The sequence below is a fragment of the Scyliorhinus canicula genome, chromosome 14 (genome assembly GCF_902713615.1).
Source record: "Scyliorhinus canicula chromosome 14, sScyCan1.1, whole genome shotgun sequence".
Taxonomy (NCBI): Eukaryota; Metazoa; Chordata; class Chondrichthyes; order Carcharhiniformes; family Scyliorhinidae; genus Scyliorhinus; species Scyliorhinus canicula.
Genome location: NC_052159.1, coordinates 151,020,785 through 151,043,151, shown reverse-complemented (window position 1 = coordinate 151,043,151; position 22,367 = coordinate 151,020,785). Strand labels below are relative to the sequence as shown.

The window sequence follows — 22,367 nt, the reverse complement described above, 5'->3', positions numbered from 1 at the left end:
CCAACCCCCTCCCCCACCCCCCACCCAGCCATGGCTGCTTCATCAAATGTTGATGTATAGAAAGATATATAAATACATATTGTGTATAAATACATGGGGTTGGATTCTCCGATTAGCAGACTAATTGCTGACGCCGGCATGGGAAAAGTGGCATTTTACTGATGAAAGAACGGCGCAAAAGTTGCACCGGTCATCCATCCAGCGGGAGGCTAGCAGACGGGCAGCGTAACCTGCAGTTACGGCCGGAGGCTTGCCGGGTCCGTGGCCGTGCACGGCGCTGACCTGCGGCGGCCGCGACGTGCAAAATGGCACCGGCCACGCTTGGACCCGGCCTTCCAAAACCTGCCCACCTCTGGACCACCCCCCCCCCCTCCACCAGAGCCCCCAGCCCCCCCGCCAAAGCCCCCTCTGCCCGCGGAGCGGTTCCCCCTCGACTGTGGAGGCGCTGGGCTCAGTCCGTAGCCGCCATGCCGGGCTCACGGAGAAAAAGCACAAGTGTTCCACGCAATTGGGAAGTCGGCCATTGGGGGCGGAGCATCGGGAGTGGGCCTCAGGTGACGTCCTGAGGCTGCCCCGACGGTGTGGGACATACTCTTCGAGGGGGCAGGAGCATGACAAAAGCAGCGCCGCCCCCGATTCCGGCGCAGACAGGGATTCTCCGGCCGATCGCCGAATGTGGTTTCGGCGTCGGTGAGCGGACAATCCCGCTCCTGAGCTATATGTGTGTGTGGATGTATTGAGTAGTTCATTTCAAAGTTCAATCTTTTTTATTCATTCGTGGGAATGTTTGTTTCGCTGGTTCGGCCACCATTTATTGTCCATCCCTAATTGCCCTTGAGAAGCTAGGGCAAACATTAATTTATGTGATATAGTTTTCACCCTGGATTTAATTCAGGAACAAATCTGTGGTTTCAAAGCTTTAACAGAGCGTTTCCTTCATGTTGTTCAATGGTATGGCCCAAAACAGAGTGTTCTGATTTACATAGATTCATTGAATCAAACAGCACAGGATTAGGCAATACGGCCCACCACTATGTGCTGACTCTTTGAAAGAGCTGTCGAATTAGTCGCACTCTCCTTATCTTTCCCCATTGCCCTGCAATCTGCTCTGCTTCAGGTTTATATCAAATTCCCTTTTGGAAGTAGCAATTGTATTTACTTCCACTAGGCTGTGCATTCCAGATCCCAACAGCTCACAAAATCCAAAACATAATTCTCCACATTTGTCCTTAGGCTCTTTTGCCAATTACAGATGGGATGGAACTTCTTGTCCAGAGTGCTTGCTGAAAGAACAGAAGGTGGAGGAAATATTCCTTGGACAATACTTGTGGGGCTGAAGCGTTGCCCTGGGCTAACGCAGTCATTTTACAAAGTCGGGGTCGGGTGTCGGGAGGGCCATCCATCGCAGCGTTCCCGATCGCGGGAATTAATGCGCAATGGCCGCACCAGTCGGCTTTTTAAATTAACGGCCGCGACCGGATTTAAGAATGCGGGCGCGCTGCGCATGCATGCCCACTCATCAGTGCGCAGGCCCGGAGTCCAGCAAGAAACACCGCCTCCTCCTGACATCAGCATGCTGACCCAGAAGAATTTTTTTTAAAGTTCAATGCAGACTTCCTGTCTGAGGCGACGGCAGAGAATGGGTCACGCGTCCCGAACACTGACGTCACGTGCTCTGGGCACAATCGCGATTCCTTCATTTTGTCAGCAACAAACAAACAACAGGACGGTAAAATTTATAATGGATCATTTTGTTATAAGGAACAGAGGACCAGAGACAAACAGGCCAGGATCTCACAATTAAATCTGCTGGAGAGAGTGGCTCAGGAGAATCCACAGCAGGGCAAAGCAGTGGTGGTGTGAGCTCCAAGCTCTCTGATGAACAACCCACACAGAAATGGAACATTGAATGACAAAGCAAGTGAGATCGTGAGGACCAAGCAGGCTCACCGGTCGCATTAAAGGTAAGCGGAAATGGTGGCTCGCGAAGATCGGCCAGCATGGGTCCCGAAGGTTGGCCAGCATGGGTCCCGAAGGTTGGCCGTTTGGTAAAAATGTGTCCCGGGGAAAAAAGTTTGAAAAACACTGGGCAAATGCATAGTGCAATAATTCACATCTATCAGATCTTAGTTAAGCAAGAGTTTAACCTTGCCACACATTTGTAAGAGGCAACATTTCCTGGTAAGGACTCCCAAGGCCTGGCGAAAGGGCAAATGGCCTTCTTTTTTACAGTTAGCTCATAAAGGGGATTTGGAATTGTCAAAATTATTGAAGTTCAGAAACAACTGTTATCAGAATGATTCTCAACTTTCTGTCTCAATGCGATCTAAATCCAGAAGTTCAGGAACAGGCCACTCCCTCTCCCTACCTCCCAACCCCCTCCATTCCATCAATCCTCATGGAATATTTGTTGCAATCCAAACTGGAACACACAAAAGTAAGAAAATCACTCCTCTGTCCTCTTCGAAATACAAAGCAGGCATCTTAGTTCAGTTCCTTTCACTGTCCAACTAATTAGTGAAATAAATTGTGAATTACATACCGCATATGAGAATTTATTCCAAAGGACGATGGTAGATTAACTGGCGCACCTGTGCTCTGTGTGTTGCGCTTCTGCTGAAAGAGGTTAACCCCCCACTGGGGCCCCTTTAGAAATCAATTATGAAGAACTACCATTAATATGAACATCTGTCTTGTTTTTGTTCAGCTTATTTCTATCGTTTCGTTTTAAATACTTTTGATCAAATAGCAACTGCGAATATCATCACAATCGGAAGTATTAGAGATTAAGTTCGGGTGGACAGTGGATGTCTTGGCACCGTGGTTTTTAATGGGTTTATACATTGTGATGTTAAAATAACCGGTACTGTTAAAGTAACACAACTGTTAAATGTATCAACAATATATTTATTATGATAATATTAACTCTAAATGACTGAAACACAACAAAATTCCTGCTTAGCTTGATTTTGTTTTCCAAGTTTTTCTTCATGAATATCTCAATGCAATTTTATTACTTTTTCTAACTTTAACCCATTCCACCATTTGCTTTGAGTCTCCTGGACCCGAATGCCCACCAGAAATGTTAACCTCTGACCCATCACCCCTGTGCTCACCGTTCTATATTGGCTCCCGGCAGAGCATTTTCAAAGTCTCTTCCCTATTTTCAAATTTCGCTGTGGCCTCAACCATTCCTGTCTCTGTAATCTCCTTCCAGCCCCAACTACCTCCGAGATACCTGGACTCTTCCAATTCTGGTGCACTGAGGTTCCCCAAGTTCAGTTGCTCGACCATTGATGGTCATGTGTTCCACTGCCTCTGTTTTAACATCTGGGGCTCCCTCCCTGGAATTCTCCTCCTTCTTTTTCTGCCACAAGATGTTCCTTGAATCCTCAATGACCAAGCTTTTGGTTACCCACCTTAATTCTCCTTATAGTAGCTCTGTGCCAAATTTTCTTTGATGTCATTCTTGTAAAGCATCATGGGACAGTTCATCAGGTCAAGGGTGTAATAATGATTAGAGATTGCTGTTGAAAACCTTTTGCACTTCTAGCTTGCTGAATGGCAGATACCTTGGGCCAGAGTCTCCAATTCTGAGGCTAAGTACGGAGGAACCGTGGCGTTCAACGTGGATAAAATCAGCGCTGCTTCCTCACCGATGTTGTGGTTGGTGAGAGGCTAGCAGCAGAACCACGTAAAACGCCCGGCCTCCGCAAAATAAATGGCTGGAGAATTGCCGGGTCCGTGGCCATGCATGTGCACGGCGATGACCTACAGCAGTCGCGCCATACAACATGGCGCCGGTCGTGCGCGGACCTGACCTGCAAGATAGTGCTCCCCTGGACATCCCTGCGTCACCTCCTGACCAGTCCCCACCAGTCCTCGCTGAAGACCTCCAGGCCAGCAGCAGGGTTTCCGCCTGCCTGTGGACACAGTCTGAAGCCGCCACGCCAGCTTCCCGCACGGCTGGGACCACACGTCAACCGCGCGGTCGGAAACTCGGCCCATAGGGGATGGACCATAGGGGGGAGGATCTTCAGGCGATGTCCTGAGGCCGTCCCAAAGGTGTGCGGTGTGGGTCGCGATGAGGCTGTTTCAGAGGGGGGGGCGGAACATGCGAAACATGCGTAAAACAAGCGCTGCCCCCCGATTCCGTCAGAAGAATGGATTCTCCGCCCGATCACCGATTACAAAATCAGCGTCGGGAAACGGAGAGTCTCGCCCCATATTTGTCAAATTATGTCATCGACATTATTGATTCATCTGCTGTGGTTTGAATGCCCAGCCACATGACACTGTTGCCTAAAGGTTTACTTTATTCACGATGCCATAAACCTAGCCACACTCAACTGTCCCAGGTGCTACACAGGCAAAAGGGTCTAGTAAACTCAAAACAGCGAGAGAGTGAATTACCACCAGGATAACAAAAGTGACCTGAAGCACAAACAACATCAGCTCAATAATGCTCATATTAAGATTGAATGAGACAATTTTTATTCTTGCATCAGGTACAATTTTCTCTGAAAAGACCTTAAAAGAGTTCATTCGGCGAATTGGTCGGCCTTAAAATGTTGGACAGCATCCTCAGCCTGTGGTTTTGAACCCCTAAGAGGCTGGTACTTTTGCAATGAAATGTGAACTTCCATTTAATAGTAGAAAGGATGACATGACAACATTTCACATTTTAAGATGTTTATTGTAACAAAGAGGCAAAGTACTATTGACTAAACATTATTTTTGTAGGCAACTTACACTTTAAACTACAGAACAGAACTTTTATCACAACCAAAAACCCCTTATCAAGTACATGTTAATTGTCCATTGAGTAGACATTCAAATCTGCCAGAATCAGTCGGAAACAATTCTTCACCCTTGAGGGCTCACTTCTGATTTTTCCTTCCCCAGCTTGTAAATGTTTAACCCCAGAAATGCATTTCGCAGTGCAAGTTTTCCAGGAAACCTCTCTCTCTAGCCTCATCTATGCAAAAGTTCCAGCCTTGTTTTAACTCCTCAAAACTCTGGTGATTCCAATCAAAACATGAGCTTTCACCCACATTCCAGTGTAGTGAACCAGAGAGACTTACGGCCTCGTGCTGCTCTGTCGCCCAGACCCTGGCAGATTAACCTATCTGTGATATTCAGTGATACTTTAGGAAAGGCTGTAACCTGATATTACTATTGTACCCGCTAGTACCCTTCCCATCTCAAATCTCGTCACCATGGCAATTTGACTCATATGGGATTTTTGTTCAGGTGGAGTTTCTGATTACCTATTCTTGAGAACCCACCTTGGATGTAACAGTTTAAACATAGCACCGCCAGGAGGCGGGAGCTGCCTGCTTGGTGCCTGCAGCAAAGGCAGGTGGCAGCCATATTGGAGCCTGCAGCTGTCTTGCCGAATAGACAGCTCCTCACAGAACCAGCAGCATTAACATAGGGGAAACATCCTTCAAGCCATACAGCATCCTGACTTGGAACTATATCGCGGTTCCTTCGCTGGGTCAAAATCCTGAAATTTCCCCCCTAACAGAACTGTGGGCGTACGTACACCACATGAGCTGAAGCAGTTTTGGAAGGCAGGTCACTTCCACCTTCGCAAGGGCAATTACGGATAGGCAATAAATGGTGGCCGAGCCAGCGATGCCCACATTCCATGAATGAAATAAAATAAAACCTAAATACATAATAATTGAGGCAGATGAGTTCCCCGTTACCTCCCCACTGTCAGGACATTGAAAATTGGAGACTGACCTGGTGGTGTCTACAACCAGAGACACCCCCCCCCCCCCCCAGTACAGCGATTTGTAAATGCCTCGCCATCTGAAAATCCAGCCCAGAGTGTTGGAACCAGTACAATGGAGATGGGAGGTGTCAAATCTAGCTGAAGCAGAACACAAGCCATGAATTGGAAGGCCATAGGTAGAGATGAGTAATAGCTGGACGAATTGAGACTTGAAGAATAACAAGGTTGAATGTGACTCGTTATACTTGGGTAGATTGATTCGATTTTAGTGGTGAATTTATAAAATACTACAACACAGTCAGAATGCCAAACATTATTGCAGAGCAGAATTACTGTAAATAACGTTGAACCAACAATGCAGTCACAAGGCGAACTGTCATATATTTGTGTCACCTTCATCAAAGCACATCTTGCAAACTGACGGAATTTACTGTGACTAAGCAGATCATCTGTACCCCACATCATAACAATTTAACAAAAGCAAAGAAACATGAGCTGTTTACAGAAAGTAAAACATTTTGATCATCAAAACTTAAAGCATGGACTTAAATCTTTCCGTGATATGCATAAAGCACATATTAGTGAATCTTGTATTTTCTTCCAGTGCCCAGCATGTAAGTAAATGCATATTTAAATTATATTTCTATATTTTATATATATATATATATATAGATATGTTTTTATATATGGGATTGACGATCTCTGTCCTTTTAGACGTTCCTTTGATTGCATATCGAGGACAGAAGGGATCCAACACCCAAATATAAGATATTTATTTCTTTCCCTTGCAGGAGAGCTTTTTGGTTATTTTTTTATTATTTATTTATTTTCTAAGACAAATGTTCCTCATTTCTTGGACCCCAGGGCTGAACGATGCAGGAGTAAGCTTCTGACTTTTTTCCCGGGCTGTGAAAGATATGAAATTGCCTTCACACAACAACGTCGATCAAGCCTATTTCTCTTCCCGGCCCACTGCACCCACAACCCCTCCTCGAAAAGGATCAACGGAGCCAGTTAGCACGGGAAGTATGGCGAAAAGTTTCTTCTGTTTTAGCCAACAAGGCCCGCCCCCTCAGATGGACACTGCAGCTTTCTAGCAGCTCGAGCCCCAAAGGCCTGGACACAACACCATCCTCTCCTCATAATCCAGGTCGACATGCCCAGCACTGCACTGTTGTGCAACAGTGCACCAAAACCAAGTCTGCCTTTCAGTTGGATGCACAAGATCCCACAGCCACCATTCTGAGGAAGGGCGGAGGGATTCTCCTCCTGGGCTGGCCAATGTATCTCCCTGCCCTCGTGCTACCGTCGTTTCAAGCAAAACGCGTCATCTGGCTTCTGACTGTGCCGTCGTGTGGGATCTTACTGTGCACAGTTTGACTGGCGGGTTTCCTGCATCGTGACAGTGACGGCACTTTGAAAAGTGCTTCATTGGCTGCAAAGCACTTTGGGGATGTCCTGAGGTCATGAAAGGCGCCAGATAAATGCAAGTCTTTTATGCTTTTGCACCATGGTTCAAATTCTTTTCAACATATAACAGTTAAAGCTGCTGCTAACCCTTTCACAGACTGCGTTTCACATGAACCCATTGTCAACTTTATATCAACATGCTACCTTTATTTCAAAGTTCAAAACCGGAAACGCCATCAGAGTTGAACTCTAACATTTAAGTTACAAGTTACATATATTCTGTGGATATTTTATTAGCACATATTCTAAGAAAAAAATAATATTTTACCTGACATGTATCCTAAGTTGAAAATATTTTTAATGACTCCTTCACTGAACACAGTTATATTAAAGGTGTGCGTTGAACATTGGTACACAGAGAGACTCACTGGCAAATCAGCAATCATAGGATTAGACTCTCAAGGAACTGTTTAGTACATTAAGAGGAATGTTATTCAGTTGTAATAAATACAGCGTACTAAATACTCCTGTACTTGCAAGCTTTCCTTTCATTTTTGTGGCTTCCATACCTAAAATATAAGTCACATCATAATAACCCTTGCAATAATAAACGATAATTGTGTTAAGTTCATGCCAGATCTGGATTTTACTTTATGCTCATTGACAATCCTAGCTTTCTCGTATAAAAAGTACACTATATGTATCAAAATAAATAACAGGGGATATAAATAACAGATAAAAATGGATTACTGAATCGCCTTACTGAGCATATGTCTCACTCTTCCTAGACTCTTCAATCCGAATCCAATCCCACTTCTTAATTGTACACGTTAAGCTCTCCATCGTTTTGCTCGTAATTTGAAAGATTTGGAAATGAAATCCCCTTCCAAAAAGGGGGAGTCCCAGCTTTTAAATGACCGTTCGCTTTGCCCTTTCTTTGCTTTTTTTTAGTTGCCTGTTTTATTTTGTTTTTCATTTTTTTGATGTGCGCGTTTGTATTTATTTTTCCTCCCCCCCCCCCCAACAACTCGGTGTCATTATTATTGGAATGTGTTTGAAAAAGATAATCAGCCAATTCTGCAAAACATGCTATCTACCGGATTGTTAAATTGGCTTTCCATGCCCAAACTGTTGATGTTTTTTTCTTTGCCCTCCCCCCCCCCCCCACAAGAAAAAGAGAATCATTGATCCTCGTTTGCTTAAACATGCTGTTAAAAGCGGTGTTAGACACTTCCTCGTACTCTTCGAACAAATAAACATAATGCTGGTACCTGCCAGGCATAGAACAAATATACAGATAACAAGTAGAGTTCTGCCCAGCTCCCACGATGACCAGTATTATGATTTAGTACATTATGAAGGCACGACACAATAAATATTCTGTGACTATGGATAACAGTGGAGCTGGACAGATCACAAACACACTCATATCACTTTCACTGGGAGGTCAGCGACAAGAAGAAGCAACAGAGAAACCCAAGAAAGTATACAAACATGAGGGTAAGGGTGCAGTGGAGGGAATGTTAACAACTGTGCAGCACAGCCTTTTTCTACTGTTGGTGAAGGGTATAGTTACATAAAAGTATTGATTTATTCTATTTACAAACACTTTGAATGATGGTTGAAGTGTCCACTAGGATCATTCTACTACACAAGAGTGACATGTTGTATTGTCCATTTTGTGGCCATGGTCAACGCCACTCCTGTTTAGATTTTTTTCTTTGAAAACATATATCAGCAGTACTCGATCTAGAGTAAAAGGAGTATTTCTCTCCCCGTGCGTTCTGCTTCGGTCAGCTTCTCTCCTTTCTTGGTGGCTTTGACAGAACAAATGTGAGACACTGCCACCATTTCTTTTTTGAACTCTTGACATGCAGTTCGGGTGGAGTGACGTACTCACGGTTGTCCGTTGATCAATCACAGTACTTAGCTTTTCTTTTTGAATGTGAACCGACAGCGGCTGGACTACAGATTTATCAAACCTTGTGGCTCTAAAACACAAATGACTTCAAGTACTTTGCTGCGACATTGGTCTAAAGGCCTACCCGTAACACAGAATTCTGACACACAGGATTAGCACATTCTACCACTATAGCCTAGAGTTAGACTTGCATGAGTTAATGGCGGGCAAGGGGCAAAACACTCTTCATAGCTGATGTTCTTTAGGCGATTCCATGGATGCTGGTGTGTGTTTGTACGACTTCAGACTAGCCAAAGGAATGTCCGTCATTTGGCTCCCACTGGTATAATGTCCCTCATTGCCACTGATTAGTTTTCGGTCGTTAAAATGGTTCCTGTTACCATCTTCCTTCCAGGCCCTTGACAGTGCATGCCCGTTCACTAGCTTATCTTTCCTAATCCATTCTTTCTGAGATCCAAAGGTAGCCAGGGGGGACTTGAGCTGCTGATAGGTGCCAAGGCCTGGAGGCATCCAGCAGTTGTCTGAATGACCGAGCACCAAGCATTCTTGAGTGCACATCTCTGATGCTTCAGCTAGTCCCCTTGAGCCGAGTGGTACGTCACCTGAAGAAAATACAGAAAAAAAACACTCCATCAGTGCTATTGCATACGGCACAACTTGACCCTGAAAAGCTGCTAAAGTCTGCGTTGAGACCAGCTCAGGCTGGAAGGATGAAAGGCTAGTTAGACAGATTAAACAAAAAATAGTGAACAATCTTGACCTAAGTGCTCAGGGTACGCTCACCTACAATTGATGGAAGCGCCATCATCCAGGTTATCAGCACCGCATTGAGGGAACTTTGCTTCAGCTGTGCCTCACGCAGATAAAGGATTCAAAACGTCAGGAAAAAAGAAGTCCAATTTTTTTCAATTCTGAAACTCTTACGGATGATCAAAATATATTCACAGAAAGGGCAGCACGGTGGCGCAGCGGTAGCACTGCAGTCTCACGGTGCCAAGGTCCCAGGTTCGATCCCGGCTCTGGGTCACTGTCCGTGTGGAGTTTGCACATTCTCCCCGTTTTTGAGTGGGTTTCACCCCCACAACCCAAAGAAGTGCAAGGTAGGTGGATTGGCCATGCTAAATTGCCCCTTAATAGGAAAAAATGAATTGGGTACTCAAAATTTATTTTTAAAAAATGTATTCACAGAAGTGTTACAGCGCAGAAGGAGGCCATTTGGCCCATCCTGTCGGCACCAGCCCTCTGAATGTGCATTGCAACCTCTTGCCATTTTCCTGTACCCCTGCACATTGCTTTATTCAAGAATCATCTAATGCCCTCTTGAATGGCTCAATGGAACCTTCCTCCAACACACTTCCAGGCAATGAATTCTATACAGGTCCTTATCTATTGAAAAGGTTAAGGGTAATAATGTCATATGATTGCCTATTAGTTCTGAACTAAATATTTTCAGTGAATACTGGGAAGGAAAATATCGGCATTACCATTAATGGTTAATTGATGATTGATTGTGTACAAACAAAGAACAGTATAATAAAATAAAACAAAATGTGTGCTGGGTCTGAATGCAGCTGAGCAAGTTATTTCTTGATCCCCCACTTTCTGATCTGTCAGGCACTTCACACAAGGTGGCTAACACTGACTGACCTGCAATATCGCAGGTAATATTACATGGAGAAATCGCTCCACCATATTTACTGTCAGTCATTCCACCTCTTTGCTCATACTGTCAGAAAGTAGCTTTGCACAATATTTACTCCCTCACACTTTTGTTGTCTGTCGGAGCCAAACTGCAGGGTACAAGCCCTGAGATGACAGAGGAAAGAACAGTGGCTCAGCAAGCAAGAGTATGCATGCCAAACCTCATTGTAATGATCCAGGTACTGAACTAGCTTTATGCAGTGTATTCTCATTGAAAGAAAATGGCCTTACACAACTTAATCACACAATGCCCGAATCAATACCATTGAGGTAAATAAAGTGAGTGCTTCGGCACTTATTAGCGGCAAATTCAGAAATATTTTCAGCACAATCACCCTGCGAAAAACTCTCCTGGGCATTCTTTTCAAAGAAACTGTATCAATAGGCTCTGTGTACAGTGAGAATGCTTTACATGGGTGCTTTAATACAATAAAGAAAGAAAAATCCTATGCGCAGTTTTGGAATGTAAGAGTGTATTTGCCCTTGCTGCGAATGCAAAACCTTAAATTGTGTCAATCCAGAAAATGTATTGCTCACTGCGCAGCAACAATGTTGGAATGAACTACTCTGAGGGCTTTGGGAAGAGAGAAGTATAACATTCTGAGTGGGTGGGGTGGGAAATCTATCATCAAGCATTACAAAGGTGGCAGAGACAAGTTTGGGCGGAAGGTGATCTTAATCTCCCGACAATTCACTTGATTCTACTGATTTCTGTGCCGCCATCTACGCAATTAAATCTACCCAGGGAGGAGGTGAAATTAATTCTCAGCAAACAGGGATCTCTTTCTCCGCTGGAACCAGGAAATTGTTCCTCTATGTCCACTGTCACACGGAGCCAAAAGATTATAGGTTCAAGTCCCACTCCAGATGACTCAGACAAAAAAACTCAAGTTGACCCGAGTGCCACGCTGAGGGAGTGCTGCACTGTCAGAGGTGCTGTCTTTTTGATCAAACGTTAAGCCAAGTCATCATCTGCCCTCTCAGGTGGTTGCAAATGATCAAATACAGGTCATTAAGAGCCTCTTTTAAAGGGTACCCTCGCACATAGCAGACATATGGGAAGCACAGTGGTTAGCACAGTTGCTTCACAGCTCCAGGATCCCAGGTTCGATTCCCGGCTTGGGTCACTGTCTGTGCGGAGTCTGCATGTTCTCCCCGTGTCTGCGCGGGTTTCCTTGGGGTGCTCCGGTTTCCTTCCACAATCCAAAGATGTGTGAGTTAGGTGGATTGGTCATGATAAATTGCCCTCAGTGTCCAAAAAATAGGTTAGGTGGGGTTAGTGGGTTATGGGGATGGGGTGGAGGTGCGGCCTTAAGTAAGGTGCTCTTTCCAGGGGCCAGTGCAGACTCAATGGGCCGAAAGGCCTTCTTCTGCACTGTAAATATCTATGATTCTATATGCATAAACCTGAAAATATTAAATGGATAGGGCAGTACGATAGCGCAGTCGTTAGCACTGTTGCCTCACGCCGCCGAGGACCATGGTTCGATCCCAGCCCCGGGTCACTGTCTGTGTGGAGTTTGCACATTCGATCCGCGTCAGTGTGAGCTTCACCTCCACAACCCAAAAGATGCGCAGGGTAGGTGGATTGGCCACGCTAAATTGCCCCTTAATTGGGAAAAAAAAAATTGGGTACTCTAAATTTATATTAAAAAAATATTAAATGGGTAAGAATATTAAAAAACCCTAACTTCCAAGGCTACCTGGCTTCCTGGTTTAATTACAGCAGAGTATGACAGGGACGTTTCTGAAAAACCTTTCACGTGTCCCGCTATGTTCGCCACCATTCTGAGATGATGCTGCCAGAGAAACAAGAGGTGTAGCTGTCTACCTAACGATGGGCGTAAGGGGCGAGACGCGGGCAATTGCGATGGCAAGAAAATCACAGGGATCTACCGTCATGTAAACACATACACTTGTGTCCCAGCAAGACAGTGCTGCCTTGGCCACAATGTGCTGGGATTCAGTGCCAATATGTAAAATCCTTGTGTGTGTTTGGCAGGTGTGTGAATTGTGACTTGTGTCCCTGGATGACTGATGGAGCTAGCGGAACAATAAACAAGTTATCTGGCAGCCCCGATGAATATGTTGTGCTTAATTGTCGTGAAGGCTGATCAATTCAGTTTATCATCAAACAGACCATTTGAGCATTTCTTTAGCTGTACCATGAGCTCAAACCGAATGGTATCCTTAGGGGAAAGGAAGGTAGGGGATGGTTAGGCTTTTCATTACAAGCCCAGAAAATACTGCCAGCGATATTAGCAAATAGTTACGAGCGATGTTAGTGACATTACAATGAATGATATTAGTCCATTGCAGCACTGCTCCTCTGCTATTTGAAAGGAACCATTTTTAAGCCCTTGAAGAGGCCACGCAATCTATCATGCTTGCACCAGCCCTTTGAAAGAGCTATCCATTTAATCTCATAGCACTGCTCTTTCCCGATGGTCCTGCAATTTCTTTCCTTTTCAAATGTGTCCACTTCAAATAAAAACATTTACCATGCCACCCCACTGAGTAAACACAGCAGAGGAATGGCACAGAGCACATTCACCCATTCATTCACAGATATTGATGACAATAATTCATGGTTTCTCGATTCGATCGATGGGTTCACTGGCGAAGTTTAACAGTTTAGGAGGCACTGTTTTGACAGCTGTTCAGAAGGCAGTGGCTAAGATGTCCGCGTTACCGCATGTCTCCAGCTGCTGCACAGGCAGCGACATTGCCCACAACACGTGAAATCCAGCTCTGAAGGGAGCCTCCCGATTTCACGCTTGGCAGGGGACGAAAGCCGCCTCAGGGTAGCAGGATTGTCAGCGCGCACACATGCTCCTTCAGGTTTAGCTCAAGAGGAAGAAATCTAGGAGACCAAGGTTTGCTGGATGAAGGAACCAGCTGTGCTCCAGGGGTGTTTCTCAAAGCCACCTGAGCACATCATGGATCACAAACCATTAACTTACGCAAAACTCCGACCTACAGGGGAGGTGGTGGAGAGGCGAGAGGTTGGGGGGGCAGGCGAGAGGTTGGGGGGGCAGAGCCAATTTTGCTGACCATACTGCTTTCAAAAAAATGCATAAAAGAGGATAATATTCACCATTGATCTTTGCAGTATTTGGACACAATGGGAGCATTTGGCTCTCCTTTGATGTAAATTATGAACTTTCTTTATAGAGACAAAACCACCTTGTATTTCTGATCGTGCAATTGATCGTTTTCTCTCTTGTTATACGTTGCCCCACATTACATACCATCTATTTCATTCCAATGGCCCTGCTAACTGTCCCCCCCCCCCCCCCCCCCACAACATTGCAAATTTACCCTTCCTGCAGAGCAGCAGAAAATGTATCTTTAGCTGTCCCTTGATGGCACAGCTGGGATCATGAACTCACGGCTGAAGCAATCACGGGTAGAAATCTGCAACCCGAGGGCAATTTGCACGCATGTTCCAACGAGCCACAAGGCAGAGCTAGCCTTTGAGATTCGGGGGGGGGGGGGGGGGGGGGGGGGGTTGGTGGGAATTTCTTGGCGGCGGGAGAGGGTATGCCATTACCTCTAGTCCCACTGCAGCCAATGGGATTTCCCATTTAATCCGCCCCACGGTGCCGGGAAAACTATAGTGGGTGGGGGTCGCCATTGGCAGGACGGGAAGACCCTGCTGCCAAGAAGGGATGGAACCCCCCCCCCCCCCCCCGCCCCTTTCGTTTTCAATGCCATGCTATTTGCACTAAGGGGCTGGTTTAGCTCACAAGCCTCCCCGGACAGGCGCCGGAATGTGGTGACTAGGGGCTTTTCACAGTAACTTCATTGAAGCCTACTCATGACAATAAGCGATTTTCATTTTTCATTTCATTTCTATTCCCACCTTCATGGGATGTGACGGTAATCCCCTTAGCTTGGTAGAGAGTAGAAGGCAGACTTAGCGACACAAGACGCACGAGGCAGACAAAGCACATACTTATGTCTGTTTTCCGTAGCTGGAGAGATTTAGACTTAATTAGAATTCTTTCACCCGAAGACTGTCAAAGTTTGTCAAATCGTCGGCATGCGTCTTTAACCTGAGATGTAAGATTTCTGTCATAAAAATGATGAAGATTAAGTTAGCTGCCTCTATCACTTGGGCAACATGGAGTGAGCAAGTGGTATTATTATATTATTTTTAACTCTGTATTTTTCCTGTTATTTGTTTCTCGTTCCCTTTTTACACATAGACTGGCTGTGGAATTGATGAGTTTTTTCACCTTCTTCCTCGTTCGATGAAATTCGAGACTTGAGGGCGATTTCTTCAAACATCCACAGTCCTGAGAGAAACCAACTTAAGGTCCTATTATTTGACAACTTCTGCTTCGGCAGTCACACAGAATTGAGGTCAATGTGAAAACTTATGAGGTACCTTCCTATATTTGGCTGCCCTCAGGAAGTTGTATCTGTCCTCATCTTACAGCATGATGATAGAATCCCTACAGTGCAGAAGGATGCCATTCAGCCCATCGAGTTTGCACCGACCATCCAAAACAGCACTCTACCGAAGCCCACTCCCCCACCCTGTGCCCACAGCCTTACCTATATCTTTGGACTGTGGGAGGAAACCGGAGCACCCGGCGGAAACCCATGCAGGCACCCGGGTCCCTGGCGCTATGAGGCAGCAGGGCTAACCACTGTACCACCATGCCGCACCTTATCATAGAATTTACAGTGCAGAAGGAAGCCATTCGGCCCATCGAGTCTACACCAGCTCTTGGAAAGAGCACCCTACCCAAGGTAAACAACTCCACCCTATCCCCATAACCCAGTAACCCCACCCAACACTAAGGGCAATTTTGGGCACTAAGGGCAATTTATCATGGCCAATCCACCTAACCTGCACATCTTTGGACTGTGGGAGGAAACCGGACCACCCGGAGGAAACCCACGCACACACGGGGAGGATGTGCAGACTCCGCACAGACAGTGACCCAAGCCGGGAATCGAACCTGGGACCATGGAGCTGTGAAGCAATTGTGCTATCCACAATGCTACCATGCTGCCGACAATGCTACCGTGCTGCCGGTATACAAGTAAACAAACAGACTAACTATACAAACAAACTAATTAGCAGGCAGGAGGAGGCCATTCAGCCTCTTTGACCTGCTCTGCTATTCAATACGATTGTGGCCTCTCTCTGACTCCCTTCCTCGTCAAGAATTTATCCACCTCTGCCTTTAAAAATATTCATTGACCCTGGCTCCACCAAACTCCAGTCAAGAGATTTACAAAGGCACAAGACTCATGGAGGAAAGATGTTCTTTTCATCCCCATCTTTATTGGGTGATTCTTTTAAACTGTTCCCCCTAATTCTAATCTCTCCCACGAGGGGAAACAACCTTTCAGCATCCACCCTGTCAAGTCCATTCAGGATCTTTTATGATTCAATAACACCCTCAGGGCGGTACGGTGGCACACTGGTCAGCACTGCCGCCGCACAACGCCAGGGACCTGGGTTCAATTCCGGCTTTGGGTGACTGTGCGGAGTTTGCACATCCTGCCCGCGTCTGTGTCGGTTTCCTCCGGGTGCTCCAGTTTAGTCCAAAGATGTACAAATTAGGTGGGATTCCGGGGATGGGGCAGGAGAGTCGACCTCGGTGGTGTGCTCTTTCAGAAGGTTGATGCAAATTTGATGTGCCAAATGGCCTCCTTCTGCACTGTACAAATTCAATGGTTCTGTGGTTCTAAGGTCGTCTCCCTACCCTCTAATCTCCAATGGATACAAGCCTAGCCTGTCCAAACTTTCCTCATTAGGTAAGCCCTTTATTCATGCACTAGCCATGCAAGCACCGGGGCAGCACGGTGGCATTGTGGATAGCACAATTGCTTCACAGCTCCAGGGTCCCAGGTTCGATTCTGGCTTGGGTCACTGTCTGTGCGGAGTCTGCACATCCTCCCCGTGTGTGCGTGGGTTTCCTCCGGGGGCTCCGGTTTCCTCCCACAGTCCAAAGATGTGCAGGTTCGGTGGATTGGCCATGATAAATTGCCCTTAGTGTCCAAAATTGCCCTTAATGTTGGGTGGGGTTACTGGGGTATGGGGATAGGGTGGAGATGTTGACCTTGGGTAGGGTGCTCTTTCCAAGAGCCGGTGCAGACTCGATGGGCTGAATGGCCTCCTTCTGTACTGTAAATTCTATGATTCTATGATCATTCTATGAAGCTATGGTGCTCACTTGCTAGCTTGTGTGACTAGTGGATTTGCTAGGAAGCATCCAGATGTTCAAACAGTTCCTCCGAGCCAAAGCACAGACTCCCTATCTCAGTTAAGACTGGTGTCAAATAAGGCTGTGTCAGTCCACCAGACTTCTTCACTCCTGTATTTGCTGCAAAACTGCTCCTTACCTCCAGCAAATTACCTCCAGGTGTGAACAGACAGGATATGGCTGCCTTCCATCCCAAATCAAAATCGCTCCAACTTAGTCATGAAGCTTTAATTTGCCGGTGACGTGTGTGTGCCCACGCACAGACATTAAGCTCCAGGACATTGTTGGTTCCTTCCAAAGCATTGGAGAGAACGGAGGCTGGATGGTCCCAAAATGAGACTGCCCCCACGTCGGCGGAATAAACGGTCGGGTTTTACTCCTCAAATTCCTATAAAAAAGTTGAACTAATTCAATGCCCTGCAGGGGGCGAGCAGGGACCCAGAGTGATTCTCACAGCTTAAGCTGCGGATATGGGCCCCCGCCCTTCCAGTTCGGAGTCCGTGCATGTGCATGGCGGTGGCCTCCAGGGGCCACGCCGAGCTCCATGGCAGATTTGGATCGCGGAGCCACACCGAGAAAAAAGACACCCCCCCCCCGATCGTCTGCGCGCCCGGGCCTGAAACTGCGCAGATTGAATCCCCGGCTGCCTATAAGCCCCCCCCCCCCCCCCCGGGCCGGCCTCCGATTGCCTGCCCCCGACCAAGGCGGCCGCGGCGTACTCCACGGTCACGCCGATTTTCGGGGCCCAGAGAATCACCAAACCGGCGACGAACCCGACTAAGGCCTGAAAGTGGATTCTCCGCCCCCCCCCCCCCCCCCCCCCCCCCCCGTGCCGGACGCGATTTCGGCGCGGTGGAAAATTCGCTATTTAATGTAATGCTTCCATTATTGCGCTCTATGCTGCTGAAGCTCTGATATTATTGTGTATTTTTACCTTCTCATTCTCTAGCAAGAGAATCAATGGGAATACAGTCAAAATCGGTGTGAAATTACAACCCTTAATTGGATGGCAAGGAGATAGGAATTTGACTTGTGATATTCTCACCTAATGTAGAGGTGTTTGAAGGCCGGTGTTGCTCTCAGATTCAAAGTGAAAGCTAGAGAGAGGACAAACTCCCCACTCGGGCATCAACTCAGGATCTCGTAGGGGTCAGGGGTGAGGTTTTATGATTGGTTGCACATGATCATCGGGTTCAAAGTGGCTGGAACTAATTGGGAAAAGAGGCAACCCCATTCTGTGACCTGGTCAACCTACTGATAGCATGTCTGATGCGAGGAATGTTGTTTAGATTTTATGAGGGGAATCTAACTCTCCGTAAGAATGAGTCCCAGATCTGACAGAATGAATGTGTTGAAATTTTATTTGAACACCGTGGGTGTGATTTTCGTGGGTCAGAGAATCGCCGGGTGGGGGGGGGGTTGGGGTGCGGCGTGAATCCCGCCCCGCTGCTCCGACACCGGCTGCCGAATACTCCAGCGCCGGCTTTTTGGCGGGGGCAGTGATCACGTTGCGCCGGTCGGGGGCCGTTGGCAGTGGCCCTCCCCCGGCGATTCTCCAGGCCCTGATGGGCCGAGCGGCTGCCCGTTTTCGGCTGGTCCCACCCGTGTGAATTACACAAGGTCTATGCCGGCGGGATCTGGGTCTGAGGGCGGCCTGCGGAGTCCTCGGGCGGCGGCGGGGGGGGGGGGGGGGGTGGGGGGGTGGGGGGGGGGTTGGGGGGAGCGGCGCGGGGGGATCCCTGCATGCGCAGGAATCATGCAGCGGTTCCTAGAACTCGCTCGTGCTCCGGTGCATGCGCCAACTCGTGGAGGCCTTTCGGCGCTGGTTCGCATGGCACCAACCACTCCAGCGCCGGCCTAGCCGGAGGATTCCGCACTTTCCCGGTGTCCCGACGCCGGAGTGGTTCACGCCACTCTTTGGCGCAGGTACAGTTCGCCCGCCAGACTCCGGAGAATCCCACCCTGTATGTTTATGCAAAAGTTAGAGATGGATTTCCTGATGCATCGGAGGCTCTCTTCACTCGTGATGATTTGTCAAGCAAGTTCAGAACAATGTTTTAGTACACAGGGCGATTGAAGAGTTTTTGTAAGCTCATGGTCTGGATTCTCCGCTCATCGACTGGGCGGAGAATCCATTTTGGCACCAATATTGGGAACGGCACTGGTTCTTGTATTCTCCACTGTCAGTGGGGGCTTCAATTGGGGCTAGGGGCACGGTGGGTGTGCGGTCCGGGGCGTGCGAGCGACCGAGGGGGAGCACTACTTCTGCGATCCAGATCCGCGGGCTGAGTCCGCTATGGAGCACGACGCGGCCACTGCAGGCTGCCGCCATGCGCTTGGCAGCCACGGAACTGGAGGTGCTCAGGTACGTATCGGCCAGTGAGGGCTGCGAGCTCTACGCCGTCTCCCTGCTAGCCCCCAGCAAAATGGGGAATCAGTGGCCGTTTTACACCAGTTTTCCTGGCGTAGAAGGCCACCGTTTTCACGCCAGCGTGGGGACTTAGTCTCCAAAAAAGAGAATCCAGCCCCATGTTACTGGAGGAGCTGTTAGGAAGCATCCAGATGCTCAAAGCTGCCACAGAGTCTGCTGATCACGTCTCTGCAAATGTCACATTTTGATAACATTAGGCAATTCAGCTGACTCAAGTTATCTCTGAGGCAGAGGGTGAAGCTTCAAGCTTTGCCCCAGGACTGAGCAAATGCTTAAATGCATCACTGAGAGAGTGCCATCCTGTCAGAAGTGCTTTCTTTCCGATGGGGCGTTAAGTAAGGCCTTGTCTGCCTGTTCAGGTGCATGTGAAAGAATCCATGGCACCTATTTGAAGAATAGAAGGAGGTTTACCATTTTGTGAAGCCCCTTTACCCAGAAGGACACGGCACTGTGGGTGGCACAGTCGCACAGTGGTTACCACTGTTGCTTCACAGCGTCGGGGTTCTGGGTTTGATTCCTGGCTTGGGTCACTGTCTGTGCGGAGTTTGCACGTTCTCTCCGTATCTCCGTGGGTTTCCTGCCGGTGCTCCGGTTTCCTCCCACAAGTCCCGAAAGACATGCTGTCAGGTGAATTCAATTCACAAAATCAGGTAATTTACAGTGCAAGTCTGCACCGGCTCTTGGAAAGAGCACCCCACTTAAGCCAGCACCTCCAGCCTATCCCCATAACTAGTAACCCCACCCAACCTCTTTTTGGCCAGGATGGCAATTTATCATGGCCGTTCCACCTAACCTGCACATCTTTGGACTGTGGGAGGAAACCGGAGCACCCGGAGGAAACCCACGCAGACATGGGGAGAACATGCAGACTCCGCACAAACAGTGACCCAAGCCAGAATCGAACCTTGGACCCTGGACATTCTGAATTCTCAGTGTACCCGAACAGGTGTAGGAATGTGGCGTCTAGTGGATTTTTACAGTAATTTCATTGCAGTATTATTGTAAACTTACTTGAAATGAAATGAAAATCGCTTATTGTCACGAGTAGGCTTCAATGAAGTTACTGTGAAAAGCCCCTAGTCGCCACATTCCGGCGCCTGTCCGGGGAGGCTGGTACGGGAATCGAACCGTGCTGCTGGCCTGCTTGGTCTGCTTTAAAAGCCAGCGATTTAGCTGAGTGAGCTAAACCAGCCTCATTTTGTGACATTAATAAAGATTATGATAAAAAAGATTATTATTGTATAAAAAACTGTGCACAAACTCGATGTTGCATTTGCTTATAGAACAGTTACTGCACTTCCTAATTGTTTCACAGGCTGTGTAGTACTTTGGAGTGTCCGAGACAATGTGCAAGGTGATGTGCAAATATAAGGTCATTCCACAACTCAATAATCCAGAACAAATCCTCAGCATTGAGGTGTTGATAACTTCAAACCGGCTCCTCTGTGGATGGGACATGTTCAGCGGGATTCTCCCTTCTGGGGGACTAAGTCTCCACGCCGGCGGGAGAACCGGCACCAAACACTCTGCCGTCAGCACTTTCGTCACTCCGCACTAGGTGGACGCCGGAGGGGCTGGCGCCACTCCAGCCGGTGCCGAAGGGACTGCGCGAGTTTGTGCATGTGCTGAAGGGCCGGTGTAATGTCACGCAAGAGCAGAACAGCCGGCGTGGTTCCGCTCATGGGCAGACCGGCTGGCGTATTTGGGCGCATGCGCAGGGGGATTCTCTTCTCCGCGCCAGTCATGGCGGAGCCCTACAGTGGCTGGCGCGGAAGGAAGGAGTGGCCCCACGGAACATGCCCGCCCACAGATCGGTGGGCCCCAATCGCGGGCCAGGCCACCGTGGCTCCCACCCCACCCCCCCACCCCCCCAAAGCCGGCGTCGGATCCCCCCCGCGCCCCTGAGGACCGCCCCAGCCGGCTTACCTGTCAAAGATGGGACTGACCAAATACGGACGGTCACTCGGCCCATCGGGGCCCGGAGAGTCACCGGGGGGGAGGGGGGGTTGCTGCCAATGGCCCCCGACTGCCGTGGCATGAATCCCGCTCCCAGCCGAAAAAAGCAACGGAGTGTTTGGCAGCCGGCGCTGGGGCGGGATTCACGCTGCACCCCGGGGATTCTCCGACCCGGCAGGAGGTTGGAGAATCCCTCCCCACGTTTGTGCACCTGACACCAGGCTCTCTAAACAGCTGCCCTACTCAAACTCAGTTATGACAGGAAGCTCCGGTGGCAGCAAAGGAAATGCGTTAGGGATGTCCTCAAAAACATCCCTGAAGAGGTCAAACATACTCAGCAATTCATGGCAGACCCTAACTTCTGACTAACCAAAATGCAGAACGCTCGATCGGGAATGCACTTGAACACATCAAGAGATGTTGGAAGAGAGAAAGGGCTCAACCCTCCAATCGATCCATCTACCCAACCCTTCAAAGACCACCTGCCCCATCCGCACATTGGATTGATCAGCCACCTCAGAAGCCATGCATCCAGAGTGGAGGAAAGTCATCCTCCATCCTAATGGACCGCCTAAGACAAGAACTAATACTAAATCAAACTTCTTAAAAAAACAATTCTGGTTGCCAGACGTAGCTTGTCCTGTCATGTACAATCTGTTCAATTGTTGGGTTGCACAAAAATTGGCAAGCCTTGAACTAATAGCTACTTAGGTGAAGATTCACAGTACAATATCAATGAGAACGTATCGTAATTCTTGACATTTGGAAAAGATCACATTTTCCATTACAGTAAAATGCAAATCTCTACTGCAAACCTGAAAGGCATAAGGTTTTCCTGTCATTTCCACAAATTCTCCATTTATCCACGAATTAGCTAATAAATGTGACTGCTTTGTGGAGATTCTGTTTTCGTACAAAATGTTCAGTTTGCTGCTTCATCGCTGCTCAACCACCATCCCGCATTGTCCAACAGTATCC

At 47.8% G+C, this 22,367-nt stretch overlaps 1 protein-coding gene across 12 annotated transcripts in view; it reads right to left on the bottom strand.

Moving 5' to 3' along the window:
* Positions 1-4,675: 4,675 nt before the first annotated feature.
* Positions 4,676-22,367, bottom strand: part of LOC119977407 (protocadherin-9) — an 809,945-nt gene continuing 792,253 nt past the window's right edge. For all 12 annotated transcript variants that reach the window (XM_038818265.1, XM_038818267.1, XM_038818271.1 and 9 more), the window contains one exon: positions 4,676-9,676. In XM_038818265.1, coding sequence (XP_038674193.1) covers positions 9,300-9,676 — 377 coding nt within the window. In that variant the 3' untranslated portion in view covers positions 4,676-9,299. The remainder of the gene's footprint in view (positions 9,677-22,367) is intronic.